This window comes from Myotis myotis, unplaced genomic scaffold, assembly GCF_014108235.1.
Source record: "Myotis myotis isolate mMyoMyo1 unplaced genomic scaffold, mMyoMyo1.p scaffold_m19_p_6, whole genome shotgun sequence".
Lineage (NCBI taxonomy): Eukaryota > Metazoa > Chordata > Mammalia > Chiroptera > Vespertilionidae > Myotis > Myotis myotis.
Window position 1 is genome coordinate 30073115 of NW_023416368.1, and position 19036 is coordinate 30092150.

A 19036-nucleotide genomic window follows, 5' to 3' on the forward strand; every position below is an offset into this window, starting at 1 on the left:
TAAGTCAATGCTCAACCACTGAGCACACCAGCTGGGCCAATTGGTGACTCTTGATGAGAGTTCTTTTACTATTTTGCAACTTTTCTGTAAGTTACTTTTCCTGTGTAATTTTCTGTAATTTCTTAAGTGTTGTGTCTGAAATGTTTTAAGGGAAAAATGTGCCCCAGATGATTGTGATGCAGAGCTATGTTTGAGAGCTACCAGATGTCTGTCAGGAAGATTCTTTGATTGCCTTCCCTCTGAGGCCTTCTTATCTCTCCAGAGGTGGGCAGATTGTGTGTGTGTGTGTGTGTGTGTAAGTAAGGAGATCCTAGAGATATTCTTGTAAGAGCTATCATTGTGGTGAATTGTGGATATCCACATTTGCTTACATGACTGGCTTCTGGTTGGGGATTGTATATGAACAGACCAGTGACACCTTGCCCTCTCCCAGTAACAGATGGAACTTCTGAAGAGCCCATCTGGTTCCCTTCACACTTAAGTGGTATAAGGCCCATTACAAGCTGGATGTTTTGTTTCTCCTGTGGAAGAGTTGTATGTGGCATTTATTATTTTTGATGAACCTGTTTTGTTTATATTCAAGTTGGCAATTGTTTCCATCTTGATGATTAATTAATTGCTTAACCCCATTAACCCCTAGATGGTAGGTTAGTATAGATCCCTAATGAACCTACCTATTCAGGATGACGCACTCTGCCACTCCGTGTGTTTCACAGATGATCAAGGCCATACACTAGGGCACAAGCAAGGTCAGGCCACCAGAGCAGAACCCTTCTCTCTGAGCAAGAAGATGAGCATATAAGCACCAGGCAGGATTGCAAATGACCGCACAGCCCGCGGTGTGCCCGCTTTCCCCTGCGCAGCGTCTGTTCCGGAGCATTTCAGAGGAATGGCGGCTTTTCCCTCTGTTATTAAGCAATTAAAGAGAAATGACATTTCTGTGCGTAGAAATATTGAAGACTCATGAGAGAGAACATACCCCAGTGTGTCCTCAGTGTCCACGGCTTGGACTGGGACTCTGGTGACACGTGCTCTGCCTCAGGGTTCTACCTTCGTGTTTCCTCAGCCCATCGGCCTAATCCTTATTTCCCATCCCAGAGCTCTGCCTTCTCCAGTGTTTCCTCCTCTTTTTTTCCCCCAGCCCTTGTTGTTCTGATTAACCCAGCAGGATTTCTGTGTGTTCTCTGTTTCTGTGCACACACCCCTGGTGCCAGCAGCACCTGCTTTGTGGCTGTGTGACCTGTCCAGCTGCACAAGACCCCACACTGAAAAGGGCCTGGCTTGGTTTAATGCTCTGCCCTTGCCACCTGAAATTCCTTACAGTTTTTTAACAAGGGCCCCACATTTTCACTTTGCACTGGGCCTGAAAATTATGAAGCCACTCCTGTACCTGAAGTGGGCAGCATTCTCATGCCCTCCCCCCACCCCCAGCCAGGCTTGGCTGCACACCCTAAGATCGCTCCTTCACCCCCACCCCCAACACTTGCTCAGCTTTGGTTAGCTAAAGTATGACCTTTGACCCTTGGGAGATTACCCACATCAGGCACTCTGACCCAAACGGTTTGGTTTCTGCAAATGTAATCACTTCATTTCTGCAATCCCCACCCCCACCCCCCAAGTCTACAGATTAGCAGCTGCTGCTGCTGTCCCTCTGCACACAGGCAGCTGACTCGCCTGCTGATTGTGAACATCCCAGTAATCCAAGTGCTAATGGTATTTATTCAGTCCAGCCTGCTTAGCCCTGAACAAGGTTTATTCTCATTTATCTCGCCAGAGACGAGCTACGAGCTACGTCCTTAATATCCTTTTGTTGACTTTGAGCACAAGGGTGCCACTAATGTCACTAAGAGGCTTGCAGGCCCCTGCTCTTTTAACTCTCTCAATCTCCAACTGTCAGGACATCCATCTTCTATCCATCAAGACACCCCGCCCCCCCAAACCTCACCCCAGGCAAGGGGTGTAACTCTGGTCCAGATTCTGTAGGCTGGGAGGGGTATGAGGCCAGCTATATGTGCCCCGGGCATCTGGGCTAAATAAAGTTGTGCTCTCAAGGTACTGGCCTGGCCTCTTTGGGTAGCAAACCCACTATAATCATAATCTTTCTGTCACAAAGCTTCAGCTAGCATTTTGGCATTATTAGCTATGCTTTCTTTAGCACAGGGTAGTTTTAGCTCTGCCTCACAGGTGAGGATACTGAAGTAAAGGGACTTATCTGAGGTCATCAGCCATTGTTCACAGGATTCTCACCAAGGGTCTCCAGGCCCTGGCCTTTGTACCTCACTCTAAGCTATTTTGGGTATTTCCTCCCCAAAAGCAAACAACAGTGAGCGTTCAGAGCCCAAGGCAGAGCTGCCTGGGGGAAGAGAGGCTCTGAGAGCATGTTGGTGTCTGACCCTGTGGCCACATTGCTCAAGAAACAACTGGCCTCTGCTGTCCCTGCCTGGATGGGCGGAGGGCCGTCGGAAATGCAGGCCTTGTCTCTCCCAGGCTCCCTCTGCGGTGCTTCCTCAGCTCCTTGACTGGGCAGCGTAAAAGGCTGTTTTCAGAGGGTATTGTATTTGACCCTGAGGTGTTCACCGAGCCACTGACGCCCTGAGCCTCGGTAGGGCCCAGATTTATGTGGGGCCCTCATTTACGCTGGCCAGGAGAAGAGGTGGCAGCGCGTGGGTCCGGGGTTGCCGAGCCCACGTGGCCACAGGCCCACGTTTTCCCACAGTCTGCTTTACTGACCAGGTCCTTCCGAACTGCTGCAGGAGAACAAGGGGGTTAATTGCTTTATGAAAGCGATTTCAGCAGTTGACAAAAGGCATCAGGCTTTCTCTTATCCTCCCTGGTTCCCTTCGCCTGTGCAGTAAGCTCTGTTCTCTCGTACTGCAAATGGGCTTTCCCCTTTGGGTTGGGTGGGCCTGGCTACTGCTGGCAAAGCTGTAGGTGCTCTTGGCTTACAGCCACCTTACCTTGTGGAAAAGTGAACTTTTCTCTGTCGTGACTCCAGTGTGGAAGACTGAAGGGCTCTGACTGCCTAGTCCTGGGGGACCCAGCACTGGGCCACAAGTTCTCCCCTGCAGCATGGGGAGTTGAGATCCACCCCATCAGGACCACAGGAGTGGGAGAAGCAGCAGTCTCGAAGGAAGGAAAGTGTCAGTGCTAGGAGATGGGGAAGAAGGGATGCTGGGCAGGTACAGGCACAGCACCACGTAACCAGAAACAGCCTGACCTGGGAGTGGTGGGCTGTGCCTGGTTCAGTGTGTCTCCTAGCTCAACTCTTGTTCCCTGCCACTGCCCCCTCCCCCTCCCCCACCCCAGATCACTGTCCTGAGATGAATCTTGCTCCAGGGGTCTCTCTCCTGTCTGACACCTGGAGGCACTTGTTTCCAAATTATGGTTTTCCCCTGGTTGTGGGCTGAAGTAATAATAGGAGCAGGTTCCATTTGCTGGGTGGTGTCTGGGTCCTACGTCGCCCCATCTTGGTCCCAGCCAGCAGACCTGCTGGCACTATGTCCAGCTTGGCCTCTTGGTATCAGGTGAGCTGCACCTCTCAGCCCAATTTTTATGACTCTCCAGGGAAGCCTTCCACTGAACAGTCCCCTCGCCTCTACACACATGATCATGCTGTCCCCTTCCTGTAGTCTCACCTCTCCTATGCAGCTCTCCTGGCTCTTCTAGAACCCCACAGACCTTAGGTTCAGAGCCACCTGGTCTGGCCTAAAGTTACAAGCCATTCATTTATTCATTTACTTCTAAACTAGTAAATAGCATCTGCTGTGAATCCTGGCTTGCTCAGTGTTGAATGACAGAGAGCAGGCTGAGCTTCCCCAAGGATCTGTCCTGCATGGGCATTCTCGAAGCAATTGCCTGGCAGTGGCTTGCCTCTCCATCTTGCCTAAGACAGAGTCAGGCCCTCTCTAACTTACATTGGGGCTCCCATGGAAGTACCAGGGAAGCCATATCTCCTATTGGCTTTTGGCATCTTTTCTTGCCTCCCAATCAGCTTATTCTTTCTCTGGAGTATCCCAAGTATTTGCCTACACAGTCCATGCCTGCCCCTTTTTAAGTGCTTTGGCTGATCTCTTCCCTACCCCCACTCCCTTCCCTCTGAGGCTCCTCAGTCGTTACATGCTTTCATTTTGTCCATTTATTTTGTTCATCCTATATAATAGCCTAATATGCTAAGTGTCTGGTTGTCTGTTCAACCAATCAAAGCGTAATATGCTAATGATAACGCTAAGGTCACTCAATCGCTCACTCTGATGTGCACTGACCACCAGGGGGCAGACAGTCACCTGGTAGGTTAGCTTGCTGCTGGGGTCTGGCTGATCGGGACTGGGCTGATCAGGACTGAGCGAGACTGGCCGGATATGCCTTGGAGCCCTCCTGTATCCCTGTCCAGCCCGATTGTGCACCAGTGGGGTCCCTCGGCCTGGCCGGTGCCCTCTCCGCGGGGGATGTTGGAGATCCAGTCTTGGCCCCAGGTGGAACAACTGGTGACTATGATGCGCACTGACCACCAGGGGGCAAACGCTCAACACAGGAGCTGCCCCCTGGTGGTCAGTGCACTCCCACAGGGGGAGCACCGCTCATGGCTGGCAAGCACAGCTGCGGTGGCAGCAGCTCTAAGGATGTCCGACTGCCTGCACGGAGAGCGGGTCTCAGCCATCAGTTGGACATCCCCCCGAGGGTTCCCTGACTGCAAGAGGCCAGGCTGAGGGACCCCCCTGAGTGCATGAATTTCATGCACCGGGCCTCTAGTTAGATATAAGTGAGATCATGTGATACTTGTCTTCCTCTGACTGACTTATTTCACTTAGCATGATAATCTCCAGGTTCCTCCATGCTATCTCAAAGGGTAAGAGATCCTTATTTTTTACAGCTACATAGCATTCCATGGTGTAAATGTACCACAGTGTTTAAATCCATTCATCTACTGATGTGCACATGAGCTGTTTCCAGATCTTAGCTATTGTAGATTATGCTGCTATGAACATAGGATTGCATACATTCTTTCTGATTGGTGTTTTAGGCTTTTTAGGCTATCTTACTAGAATTGGAATTACTGGGTCAAATGGCAGTTCCATTTTTAATTTTTTGAGGAAACTCCACACTGTTTTCTATAGTGGCTGTACCAGTCTGCATTCCTACCAGCAGTGTACTAGTGTTCCTTTTTCTCCACATCCTTGCCAGCACTTACTGTTTGTTGATTTATTGATGGTAGCCATTCTGGCAGGTGTGAGGTAGTACCTCATTGTCGTTTTAATTTGCATCTCTCTGATGATTAGTGACGTTGAAACATTTTTCATATGTCTCATGGCCATCTGGATAACCTCTTTGAAGAAGTGTCTATTTAGGTCTTCTGTTCATTTACTTTTTTTATTGGATTGTTTGTCTTCCTTTTGTTGAGTTGTATGAGTACTTTATGCATTTTGGATATTAATCCTTTATCAGATGTATCATTGGCCAATATATTCTTCCATATAGTGGGTCCCTTTTCATTTTGGTGCTGGTTTCTTTTGCTGTGCAGAAGCTTTTTAGTTTGATGTAGTCCTATTCATTCATTTTTTCCCCTTTGTTTCTCTTGCCCTGGGTGTTGTATCGTGAAATGTCTGAGATTTTGCTGCCTATGCTTTCTTCAAGGATTTTTATTGTTTCACAAGTTACCTTTAAATCTGTTACCCATTTTGAGTTTATTATTGTGTATGGTGTAAGTTGGTGGTCTAGTTTCATTTTTTTACATGTAGCTGTCCAGTTATCCCAACGCCATTTATTGAAGAGATGTCTTTATTCCATTGTGTGCTCTTGCCTTCTTTATCATGTTGTCTCTCCCCTATACCTTTTGTTGGTGGTAGGGCTGCTGCTCTGGGAGGTGCCCAAGCTGAACCCCATGTGCTCAGGCCAGGTCTCCTTGGATTCCCGCTCCGTCCTGAGCTCTGCTCTTACCTTCTCGGGTTGGCTGGGTGATTTCCTCGTCTCTGGGTCTTGTTCTGAGTAGATTTGAGGACAAGGGTGAAGCTTTGTGCTGTGTTTGGAGGGCCTTGTCTCTGCCACTCTGCAGTCCCCTGAGGATGGGGCATATCAGTGGCCCTCCCCGAGGCTGATGCAGTGTCGGGCCTGGCAGAACCCCCTTCCTTGGGAGGCAGCATTTGCCATTTCTGTGGTCCTTGTCTTTTCCTAGACCCTGCCTGTTGCGGGAGCGTTCCTCGGGCACATGATGGCAGAGACAGCCCTAATTAGCTCATACTTTGATGAAGCAGCTGCCTTTCTCAAGTTGGGGGAGCAGGGGCAGGGGAGAGGTTCAGCTCCCAGTCCCCCATGCATCGGCGCCCACCTGCCTGTCTGGACAGGAGCTGTCAGCCTCACTTCCCCAGAGACCCCAGCCTGTCTCCAGACTGCTCCTCAGACACGAGTGGAGTTACAGTGGGACAGGCTGGCACCCACCCTGCATGTCCTCTCTGTTGAGAGGGACGCAGAGGGACGAAGGCACCTCTCATTTTACAGCAGGAAAACTGGCTTAGGGTGCTGAGTCTGCTTTGAACCTTGAAGCTGGTGCCAGGGAGGAATAGAAGGGGGGCCATCACTATGCCATTCGGCAGCACTTACGGAGTGCCTGCTCTGTGCCAGGGCCTCTCCTGCAAGCAGCAGTGTAAACACTCTTATTACCTGCCTCCATTTTTCTCTGGGGTTTGGACCAGGAGCTTTCTCCCTCTGATTTTTAACACCCTGCCTCATGCCATGAGGACCCCCTGCCAAGGTTGGGGGTTAGGAGGAACCAGGCCCTTTTGGGGCCTCCAGGGAACTGGTGGCCATTCTAAGGGAAGGCAGCCAGAGCCTGGTGGAGACTTGGTCCCCTCTGTGGCTGTCTGATCTCTGGCCTTGCCCTTCCCTTTGCTGCTGGCCTCAGGCTTTTTGTGTGCCTGCTGCCTTTTTTCTCGGAAGCCTCAGAAGTGGCTGGTGAGGGAGCCTTGACCTTCCTCAAGGGCCTAAACACACAGGTCCCTGTGTTTGGCACTTGCTCTTTAATTGATCACTAATTTGATTTGAGAAAGCAAGGATCCTGCAAAGGGTATCCTGCTGGGGTTCCCTGCCATGTGCCCTCCCTGGCACCCTTCCAGGCCCAGCATCCTTTCATCCAGGCGGGCTGTGCCTGAAGTGTTGGACTCTGATTACTCTGCCCAGCCTAGAATGGGGAGAGGAGTTGCAGAGGCAGCCCTGGGTGCTGAGGGTGTTAGCACTGCCTGTTTGTTGGTCGGCACAATTATGGTATAAATGTGTTTATTCATTCATTCCCTATTGTTCAGGGTCCTCAGCCATGGCAGGCCCTGTGCTCAACGCAGAGGTTACAGGGATAGAGAACATCGCAGCAGCTGCTCTCAGAGAGTGGAGGGCTGGTGGGGAGGCACTGGGTTGGTCCTGTTTCAGGATCTGCATAGGGATTCAGAGGCTCCCTGGATCTTGTGTTTTCTTTTTATCTTCCTACCACAGCGTTCGCTATGTGCTGTGTGTGTGCTCCGCCCAGGAGAGGAGAGAAAAAGAACGGGTTCCTGTCTAGGGGACCCCATTAGTAATTGCCCCGCAGTGTGTGATGGGCCTGGGGTCATTGAAAGAGGAGCACCCAACACTGGCTTGGGGAAGGTGGATGAAGGCTTTCCATAGCAGGGGCATAGATGTAGCACCCTGAGCATCAGAAGGATCTTAAAGTGGTAGATGTGATTTCCTTTTTTAAAACACCCTAGCCTGCTGGCTGCTGGGGAGGGGAGACTGGCATGGGGCCACTTGACCCTGTCGTTTGTGCCATAGGTCATTGTACCCAGGTGGATCCACACTAAGCCTGTTTCCCCATCTCAGTTCTAGCTTGTCCAGAGGGGAGAACCTCCCCCCACCCCCTTGCACACCTTGTTTCTCCCAAGGGATGGCTGGTGTGGTGTCAGTTCTCTGACCACCCAGATCCCTGGGCTGGGCACAGTGGTGTTGCCCCATCTTGGTGAATAGGTGCCAAGTCATGCTTTTCTGTGCTTCCCCTTCCCACCCTCCATAGCAACCCAAAGGTCCAGGTGGAGGCCATCGAGGGTGGAGCCCTGCAGAAGCTGCTGGTCATCCTGGCTACGGAGCAGCCTCTCACTGCAAAGAAGAAGGTGGGATTCTGCTCCTTTCCTCCTGCCCAGCCCCCAGCACACCTGTGGAGCCTGGAAGGCACTGGTCCCTTTCCAGGCTGTGCATGTCACTTTGGGGGGCATAGGCGGAGAGGTCCCACTCACTCAAAGTATCACAGCAGCATCCCAAGGCACCTGGGGCCCTGGATGTAGTTCCCACCGTGTGGTTTTGAGTCCCACACCTTGGCGGCCTGCACTGGGCCTCAATTTGTCCACTGGGTGATGTTGAAGGTGTCTGGCTCTCCCAGGCCTGAGTTCTGGGGTGTAGCTGTCCCTGAGGGTAGTGGATGGAGCCAGGAAGAATGGGAGCCATGCTGAGATGGTTGGTACACTTACAGCTGCCTTTTCTGGGCCTGGGGCAGGGCCAGCTCTGATTGGCCCTCACCCATCTGGATGTGTGCCTCCCCAGGTCCTGTTTGCACTGTGCTCCCTACTACGACACTTCCCCTATGCCCAGCAGCAGTTCCTGAAGCTGGGGGGCCTGCAGGTCCTGAGGAGCTTGGTGCAGGAGAAGGGCACAGAGGTGCTGGCTGTGCGCGTGGTCACCCTGCTCTACGACCTGGTCACTGAAAAGGTGAGTCCCCGCTTGCCCTGCCTCCCTCTCACTGTTTGTGTTTGCTTGTGACCATTTGATCCTGGTCCCTCCCATGTCTCTTTCATTCATCCCTTCATCCTCTTTAGTAAGTGCTTTGGAGCAAACATGCCAGCTCTGGTCTGGGCAGACAGGGATGCTGTGGGGCCTCACTTCAGGGCTCCAAACCCAGTATTTCCGAGACATCAGGGAGGATGTCCTGTGGGAAATGACTGCTGAGCTGAAACCTGATGCTGATGAGGAAGGAGAAAGAGAAGGTGCTGGCAGTGGTCCGAGCAAAGTGTGCAAACTCAGGATCAGTGTGATCGAAGGCCAGAAATAGTCTGGATGAGCCCCTCATTTAAGGCTGAAGTATAGGGTGGGGTGATGAGGAGCAGGAGGGATAGAGCAGCTGTGTCTAGGAGCCATGACAACAGCCAAGGGACCAAGGAGCCAAGGGCTGGAATGATGCTGAATCTTAAGATTCTAGCAACTTGGAGTTGCCTACTCTGAGAGCTTTGGCTCTGGGCAGGGGCTCAGAATGGCTGCCCTGCAAGGCCCTGGGGACCCCAGGTGCTTGCCACCCGGAGGAGACTTGGTGCCTGGCTCACTTTGGTCTTTGTGAGACTAAGAAAGTGTCTTCATTATGGATAGAGTAAAACCAGCTAGGCCTGGATTCTTAGTTCATCTGCTGCAGCGAGCATTGGCAGGGCCTTTTCAGCTGCCTGTCATTCTCCCTAGAACAGCCAGGCTGCGGATTGGTGGAGCAGGGCTGGGCAGCTGCTGGAACCACTGCTGAGTGTTGGAGGCTGAGGGGCCCATCCCTCCTCCCTGCCCCTCCCCCCGTGCTTTGCTGAGGGTCAGGGCTGTCCATTGCTGCTTCTCTGTCAGCTATTGCTTTTGTGTGCTTGCCCGCTCTCTCTTGGCCTGTCATGTCTCTCAGTCTCCCTCCCTCTCCCCTCTCCCTCCCTCTCTCACCCTCCCTCCGTTCTTCTTCCCTCCCTGTCTCTCTCCCTCCCCCCCTCTTTTCCCTCTCTCCCTCCCTTTTTCCTCCCTCCCTGTCTCCCTATCTCCTTCTTTCCTTCTCTCCTTTTCTCCCTCTCTCCCTCTCTCCCCCTTTAAGCTGCAGAACCCAGAACAGCAGGCAGCCATGTGGTGCTCACATCCAATTAATAAGGCCCAGGCACAGCTGACATCCTGGATGTGGGCCAACAAGCATGGAGAAGGACATGAACATTGGCTGGAGAGAGACCTGATCTCTTTCTTCTGTTGCCTTGGGTGTCTCTTCACGGCCCCCAGCCCTGGCATGGTGGGCACTGACATTGGCTCAGTCCTGGAGTCCTGGGGTGCTGTGAAGATCAGGGAGGGACTGGTGTCTCTTGGCAAACAGTGCAGAGACAGCCATCCTCCTGCAGCAGAGGCTTTAGGAAGATGTCAGCATGCTCTATGCTGGAGGCAGTCAGGGCTTCTCTGTTCCCCCGGAGTGAAGAACTAGCCAGACTGGGGATGGTCATGAACTTTTCCTGTTCCAGGACGCTGACCCCTCCCGCCCCCCAGCTTCCTCCACCAGCCCCAGTGGGCCCCAAGGCCGTCATGTGGTCTACTGTGGCCCCTCATCTTTCCTGGGCTCCCCTCTTGCCTTCTCTGTACCCTGCATGCCTCATTCTCTCTGGAGTTAGGGCAGAGACTCCTTGCAGGACATTTAGTACAGCCCATATGGGCATTGCCACCCCTGCCAACCCTCCACCTCTGCATCGCCTTCCTCCGACCTTTGAAATAAGCTGCCATCTTGTCAGCTTTCAGGTGTTTCCTTTGCCGCCTCTGGCAGCATTGGTTCCCCCATATTTTGCTGATGGGGCTGGGTTCCTGCCCAGACGTTCCTCAGCTCTCCAGACCCTCAGCCTGGAGGCCGTCCTCCTTGGAGGGACATTCAGGGCTCCGTCTGTTGTGTCCATCAACAAGCATAACCTGCCATTCTTTTTTTTTTTTTTAATTTCAGAGAGGAAAGGAGAAGGAGGGAGGGAGGGAGGGAGAGAGAGAGAGGGAGGAGAGAGAGAGAAAGATCAATAATGAGAGAGAATCATTGATCGGTTGCCTCCTGCATGCCCCCTACTGGGGATCGAGCTTGTAGCCCCGGGCATGTGTCCTTGACCGGAATTGAACCCGGGACGCTTCAATCCGCAGGCCGATGCTCTATCCACTGAGCCAAACCAGCCAGGGCTAACCTGCCATTCTTCAAAAGGAGGTGGGCCCAGGCATTGTTATCACCCTCCTGTATGTGGACCCCCCACTCCATCCTTATCCTTGGACAACGCCCACGCATCCCTCACGGCTCAGGGAAGCCCAGCTGGTTCACATTCCCGCTCCAGCACTGACAGCCCAATGGTCTTGGGCTGGCACCACACTACCCTGCTGGACTAAGTTTATTATGCTCTTTAGGAATTAATTACTCCGTTAACTTTTATTCTCCTGCTAGACCCTGAGCTCCTCAAGGGCAGGGACCATGTCTCCATCTTTATGTCTCCAGCATCTGGCACACTGCACAGTTGTTTGGATGAGTGGATGGATGGATAGATAGGTAGGTGGGGGAGTATGTGTGAAGCCATGAATCCTGCTGGCCTTCTCCCATGAAGGGCCTTTGAGGTCCAAGGGGATGAAGGAAGAGGGTTCGAACTCACAGGTCAGCCATGTGCCTTCACATCTGAAGGGCAGGGCTGACTGTTCTCTGTGTGTTCTTTCCTCCCCACCCGACCCCTGTCGCCTGGCCATGTGGATGGCAGATGTTTGCCGAGGAGGAGGCCAAGCTGACCCAGGAGACGTCCCCAGAGAAGCTGCAGCAATATCGCCAGGTGCACCTCCTGCCAAGCCTGCGAGAACAAGGCTGGTGTGAGATCACTGCCCACCTGCTGGCGCTGCCTGAACATGATGCCCGTGAAAAGGTGCTGCAGACACTGGGTGCCCTCCTGGTCACCTGCTGGGACCACTACCATCAGGACCCCAAGCTCAGCAGGACGCTGGCCAGTCTGCAGGCTGAATACCAGGTGCTAGCCGCCCAGGAGCTCCAAGATGGCGAGGATGAGGGCTACTTCTGGGAACTGCTGGGCTCTATCAACAGTTTGCTGCAGGAGCTGAGATGAGGCTGCCCCCTAAGACTGAGGCTAGACTGGAACTGCTAGTAAGGCTGAGAGGTACCCGTTTGGATGGTTCTTCAGGGGACAGCAGGCAGGATGGAGGGCTTCCCTACTGGGGTCTGGGCGTCAGTGGGGCAGTGCTGGACTGGCCATTAAATGGAGGCATGAAGGTCATTATCTGTCTGTCTACTGTGTTTCTGTGCAGACTGGGCACAGCCCTTGGTGACATGCTGCATGGTCAGCCCAGGGCATCTAGTAACAGGCCCCCCCAGTTGGGAAGGATCCAGGCTCAGAAGTTGGAAAACTCTGGCTAGGACATAGCTTTTACCACCCAGTAGCTCTGTGACCTTGTCAAGTCACTTAACTTTTCTGAGCCTGTTTCCTCATCTGTCAAAGGTTATGCCATTAAATGAGAGAAAACGCGCATAAAGGACTACCCCAGTGCCTGGCCCCTGTGATGTCCCTCCCCCACCCTGCTATGAGGGGAAGTCTGGGGCTATCTCCCTGCCCCCTCTACCTTGTACCAAGTAATAGATTTCAGGCCACTGGTCCTGGAGTAGCCTGAGGGCATCACCACGTGAGGGATGCTGATGGGCTGGGCTGAGTGATTGGTGCTGGGACCTGGTGGTGGAGGATGCTGGGAGGGGCTTGTTTCACTGTGGGGGCTCTTGGGTATAGGCCTCCCCCTGGGAGAGGAGTGACCTCACAAAAGCTGGTAGTGGGAGCCCAGGCCTGCCTCTCTGTGCCTTTGCCCCTCTGTGTCCGTGCAGAGCTGGGCAGAGCCCACGGAGGAGGCCTTGGAGGCAGGGGCAGCCGAATCTGACAAGTCCCTGCCCCCATCTCAGAGAGGCTGGGAGCCTACTGCAGGTTGCCACGGCAACCCCAGCTCCGGGCCTTCCTGATTTGGATTCTGGTGCGTTTGTTTATCAGCCTTTCCCAATGCACCAGAGGCTCACTCCTGCTGTTCAGGCAGCCCCTCCGCCTGCATGTAGAAATCTCACCTTCCCTATGCTGAGGGGACACCGAGTACTTACTTCCCTGAAGTCCCTTTGCTTAGCCCCAGACCTTCTCCTGCTCTCCTCATGCCACAGCACACAGGAGCTTGGAAGAGAGCTGCTGCCTGCCCAGAGCCGCCCACGTGGGCTGGAGGAGGCAGGAGCCTGTGCCACCGGTGTAGGAGGCCGCAGGGTTCCAGCAAAGTGAGGATCAGACCCGAAGTCTATCAGATGTTGGATTCTGCCTCACGGCCTTTAGAATCTCTCAGTAGCTTTCAAAGTACATTTTATAGATGAGAAAATCATGGCTCCGAGAGGCTAAATGATCTGCCTAATGCCACACAGCTTGTGAGAGGCAGAGCTGGGATTTGCTGGGCCGATCACGCTGTGGAAAGTGTGAATGTGCGGCTCAGAAGGGAATTGTGTTTAATTTGAGAGACAGTAATGGGGGGCCAGGAGAGATGGCAGAGCAGCTGTTCTATGGCAGAGCAGGGTAGGATCCAGAAAGGAGGTGCCAGGGCCTGGCTAAGGCCAAAGTCAAGAGTCACTTTAAAGATGACAGCAGACCCTGCAGGTGGATTTGAAAAAGGCAGAAGATGAGACATGGGGAGAGCCTAGGTTTGGGGCTGAGTTTGGTCTGAGCCTCCTGGCAGGGGTGAGTGCTGAGGCCGCAGGAGCAAGTGCACCCTGAGCAGGGGCTGGCAGGAATGTGGGCAGCTGTGGAAGGAGACCCTGTGAGATCCTGGGGTACTGTCAGGCTGGGGCTGAGGATCCCCAGCCCTGGAGGCCTCTGTAACCACCAGGGTCTGATCTGGGATATGAGCATGAGTCCCCTTGGAAGGAGTTAGACTAGTAGAGGCCTAATTGAGGACTTCTATCCACTGGGATGCTACAGAAAGGAGACTTTGGACCAGGAGCTCTTAGGGGATGGGATCGGCGGTCCCTGGGGCTGAGGAACAGCCTCTGGGGTCTGTGGTGAGGGACACCAGATCAGTGCCAGGCTGCTGCGCCCCAGGTTGAGCAGTGGACTGCTGCTCCCCCCTCCTCCCTCTCGGTACAAACAGGGCATCAAAAATGGTGAAGTTTGGTCCACTGGGTGTTCTCATTGGCCTCATCGAGTTAGTGCTGGGTGTCTGATTGCTTGGTCCTGGGCCATGTAGCAGACCCACCTAGGAGACAGGCAGCGATGTGACCAAGGGCTTGGGCTCACGCTGCTTGGGTGTGGGTTCTGGTTCCACCGGTTCATCATTAATTGTGTGCGGGTCTAGAAGGAGCCCTTCTCTGCCCCCTTTGAGTGCCATCCTGGGAACTGTGGCCAAGGAATGTGACCTGGGTTTGAAGTTAGGCAGGAAATGGTAATGGGGGTCTCTTAGCCACTAGTACTTGGGGTGATGTGACTTCTTCCTACCAGGGCCTCAGGCTGCTTTCCTCTCCTCCCACCCCTCATGTTGTGGGGCTGTAGGGCTCTTGGCCTCATGGCTGAGAGCTGTGACTTGTGGACTCCTCCTAGGCTCTGGCTGACTGTTGTTTCCCTGCTGCTGGACGGGGCTGAGCCAGGCCTTCCGTGTGGGAGGATGACAGGAATGGGGAGTGGGATGGTGGTCCTAGGTCCCCCATCCCATCTCTTAGCAGGCTTGGTTCTTAATAGTTTTCTTGTCCATTCATTCTTTCATTCAGATTGTATTTAGTGAGCACTTACTCAGTGTTAGGCCCCAGGGTAACAGGCCCTGCTATCCGGCAGCTCACAGTCTGGTGGGGGACAGTAGTCCCACTGTGACATGGACGTGATGGGGAAGCCTTGCTCAGTCGGAGCTGAGGTGGTCAGGGAAGGCCCCCAGAACTGGTAGTAGCCAAACTGAGACCTGAAGGTGCTTGAAAAACAAGCCAAGTGAAAGGAGGAAGGGATTTCAGCCCCAGGAAGATGCAGGAAGGCCTGAGGTGAGAGAAAGAGGTCCATTTGAGGAACCCCAAGTTCAGTGTAGCTGGAGGAAGTGATGGGGTGAGGGGCCGAGTGGCTTAAGGTGGAGCCACAGGGGTCAAGGGCACCACGTTCTCCAGTGCCTTGTTAGCCTTGCCAAGGAGCATAGCCTGATCCTGATAGAGCCGGGAGCCAAGGGGAGGGTTTGGGCATTTTCCTGGCTGCTGCTCACTCATTCACAAAACAAATTTGATTTAGGACTAACTAGGGCCAGGCACTGTGTCAGGGCATGAAGTGGTAAGTACCGGGGAGGGGCAGACCACGACAAATAAGTATATAATACAATGCCAGGCAGTGAGTGCTAAGAGCTGTGCAGAAAAATAAAACATGAGAAGGGGTAAAGAGTGTTAGAAAAGGCCTCCCTGAGTAGACATAGTGTGAATGGAAGAACACAGGGCTGTGAGTCGTGGGGATCGAAGAAGTGCTTTGTAGACCAAGGGAATAGCAGATGCACAAGTCCTCAGGCAGGAACATGGTAGGAGGTGGAAGAAAAGCAAGATTCAGTGGCGAGGAGAAGAGTAAGCAGCAAGGGAGGTCAAATCTCAGCAGCTGCAGTAAGGTGGGAGTTTTCTCCTTGAGATGGGAGCCGTGGAGAGACTCAAGATGACTGACATCATAACAGGATCGCTGTTGCTGTGGTAACAAGAGACAACAAAGGGGCAAGGACAGAAGCAGAAGCTCAGTGCAGGGTCTACTGCAGAACCATGGTGAGAGTTGATGAGGTTTGAACCAGGGTGATGGTGATAGAGAAGGCAGTGCCATGTGCTCAGACTCCAGATACATTTTAAAGATGGAGCTGAGAGGAGCTGATACACTGCTTGTGGTGTGTGAGGAAAGAAGGTCACAGATGAAGCTTCACTCAGGGTCCTGAGCAACTGGGCCCCTGGACTACTGGTTCCAGAAGAGGGAAGAGAGAAGGGTAGAGGAGAAAAGATTGAGGCATTATTGTAGACATTATTTTAGATGTAGGTTTATTGAGATTTCAGTTGGACATTCAAGTGGAGATGTTGAATAGGCAGCTGGAGAAAGAGTCTGGAGCTAGGGAAGAGAGGTCATGTGTGAAGACAAACGTGGAGGCAGAGTGTGCTGGAGCCAGCTCATCGCAGCCTATACGCCATGTGGGCTGTAGAAACATTGCGAGCTAGTTGTTCAACAGCCATTATTAAAAATCAGCACGGCCCGTGTGTCTCAGTTGGGCACCATCCTGTGCACTGAAAGGTTGCTGGTTTGGTTTTCGGTCAGGGCACATGCCCAGGTTGTGGGTTTGGTCCCTGGTCAGTTGATCGATGTTTCTCTCTCACATTGAAGTTTTTCTTTCTCCCGCTCCCTTTCTCTCTCTCTCAAATCAGTAAAGACATATTTTTTAAAAATTAGTTAAAAAATAAAAATCAAATTGTGTAAACTTAAAATTAATATATTAAAAATGCAAAGATAATTTTTAAAAATTAATAGGAAGAGCAACTTAAACCCAAAGAAAGAATAAGAAAAGGAAATAATAAAGATAAGAGCAGAGAAACCAATAAAATTGAAGGCAGAATAACTAGAGGAAATCAATGAAATGAAAATATGGTTCTTTGAAAAAAGAAGACATAAATTACCAATATCAGGACTTAAAGAGGGGATATCACTATATTCACTTAAGAGGATAATAAGTGAATGCTACAAACAACTCTTAAGTCCATAAATCAGGCAACTTGGAAGAAATGATGGACCATTTCCTTGAAAAACACTGCCTTTTACTGCATTAGTTTTCTATTGCTGCTGTAACAATGAGAATGAGCTTAATGCCTCAGAATAACACAAATTACCTTATAGTTTTATAGGTCATAAATCTGTCAGTTTCACAATATAGAAATCAAAGCCATCAATAGGATTGCATTCCTCCCTGTCAGCTCCAATAGGATCCATTTCCTTGCCTCTTCCGGCTCCTTGAAGCTGCCTGCATTCCTTGGCTTGTGGACCCTTCCTCCTTCAAAGCCAGCAAAAACAAGTACAGTTCTCTTACGACATCACTCTGATGGACTCTTCTGCCGACCTTTTCCACATTAAGGCCCCTTGTGATAACACTGGGCCACTGGATAATCCAGAATAATTTCCTCTTTTTTTTTTTTTTTTAAATTAGCTGATGTGCAACCTTAATTCTCCTTTGCCATGTCCCATCACATATTCACAGGTTCCAGGGAGTAGGATGTGGCTATCTTTGAGGAACCATTATTCTGCCTTCCATAAACACAAGCTACCAAAATTCACTCAAGAATAGATATCCTGTATATTCCTGTATCTATTGAAGAAATTGAATTCATAGTTTACAACCTTCTCCCAAAGAAAACTCCAAACCCAGAAGGTTTCATTGGCAAATTCTCCCAAATAATACCAATTCTATACAGTCTCTTCCTAAAAATAGAAGAAAATACTCCCAAGCCCATTTCATGGGGCCAGCATTACTCTGATGCTAATACCAGACAAAGATATTAAAAGAAAAAAAACTCTATGGAACAATACCCCTCGTAAGAATGAGGACAGGAGGTGTTGGAGAGAGGAGATCTTGGAAGCTGTAGGGAGGACTTCAGGTTTTTCTAAGGTTCCTACCGAAATCCTCCATGCAAAACTCAACAGAATAAATAGCAAATTAAATGTGGCAACACGGGTGAGCAAATGTAGGCTTACGGTTGTTCATATGGGAAAAGATACGTTACAATTATTACAGTAGCTTTATTAACTCAAAAGAATGTCACAATACAACTGTAAACCTACTTTTGCCCACCTCTGTATATAAAAGCATGCCAGAACATCCACAAATGGGGCTTATCCTGGGAATGCAAGGCTAGTTCAGCTCAATTCCCATATTAATAGATGGAAGAAAAAAACAATCATCTCAATAAATGCAGAAAAATCATTTGAAAAAATTCATCCATTTATAATAAAAACTCGCAGCAAATTAGGAATAGAAGGGAGTCTCCTTAACCTGATGAAGGGAAACCACATAAAAACCTACAATAAGCATCAAACTTAATGGTCAAAAGACTGACTTCTTTTTCCCTAAGACTGGGAGCAAGGTAAGAATGCCCACTCACCTCTCCTTTTCCGTATTGTACCAGAAGTCCTGGGCAATGCCGTAAGGCAAGAAAATGAAATAAAAGGCATTCAGGTTGAAAAAGAAGAAATAAAACTGTCTCTATTGAAGGATAACATGATTTCGAATATAGAAAATCCCGTGAAATGTACAAAAAATGCCCAACTAACAATGAGTTTATCAAGGTCATAAAATGTAAGGTCAATATACAAAAATCAATTGTATTTCTATATGCAAACAATAAAATATTGAAATGAAAATTTAAAAACAATATCACTTATAACAGCATTAGAACAGATGAAATACATGTAAGTCTGACAACATATGGGAAGGATTTTAATGCTGAAAAGTACAAAACACTGATGAAAGAAAAAAAAGATATAAATAAATGGAGAGACATACTGAGTTCCTGGGTTGGAAGACTCAATGTTGTTAAGATACCAGTCAGTCCCTCCAGAATTGACCTATAGAGTCAGTGCAATCCCAACAGGAACTTTTTAGATATCAAGAGTCTGATTTGAAAACTTCTATGGAAATCCAAAGGAATTGAAGTAGCTAAACCAATCTTGAAAAAGAAAAAAGTTGGAGAATCACACTTGCTGATTTTAAGACTTGCTACAAAGACTATAGTAATCAAGACACTGCCTAAAGGATAGACACACAGATCAATGAATCACAATAGAGAGTTCAGAAATAGACCCATACAAATATATTTAGTTGATTTTTGACAAAGGTGCAAAGACACTTCAGTGGAGAAAGGATCATCTTTTTAGTAAGTGGTGGTGCAACAACTGGAAAGCCATATTTTAAAAAACAAACCTTGACCTATATCTGTCATGTTATACAAAATTGAACTCAAAAGTAATCAGACCTAAATGAAAAATTATAAAACTTTTAGAAGAAATCTTTGTGGCCTTGAATTAGCCAAAGAGTTCTTAGATACAACAACCAAAAGCATAATTCATTAAGGGAAAAAAGATGATAAAATTCACTATGTTAAAATTTCTGTGAAAGAAAAAAACAAAAGGCAAGTTACAAGTAGGGAGAAAATATTTACAAATCACATATCTGACAAAGGACTTATATTCAGACTATATAAAGAATACTCAAAACTCATCAGTAATAGTCAATCCAATTTTAAAAA

The 19036-nt window shown here is 50.1% G+C and overlaps 1 protein-coding gene across 4 annotated transcripts in view; it reads left to right on the top strand.

Annotated features, from left to right (window-relative positions):
- Nucleotides 1-12023, top strand: part of SIL1 (SIL1 nucleotide exchange factor) — a 232413-nt gene extending 220390 nt beyond the window's left edge. For all 4 annotated transcript variants that reach the window (XM_036311827.1, XM_036311828.1, XM_036311826.1 and 1 more), the window contains exons 8-10: nucleotides 8030-8126; nucleotides 8554-8718; nucleotides 11496-12023. In XM_036311827.1, the coding sequence (XP_036167720.1) occupies nucleotides 8030-8126; nucleotides 8554-8718; nucleotides 11496-11852 (619 nt within the window). In that variant the 3' untranslated portion in view covers nucleotides 11853-12023. The remainder of the gene's footprint in view (nucleotides 1-8029; nucleotides 8127-8553; nucleotides 8719-11495) is intronic.
- The last annotated feature ends 7013 nt before the right edge of the window (nucleotides 12024-19036 follow it).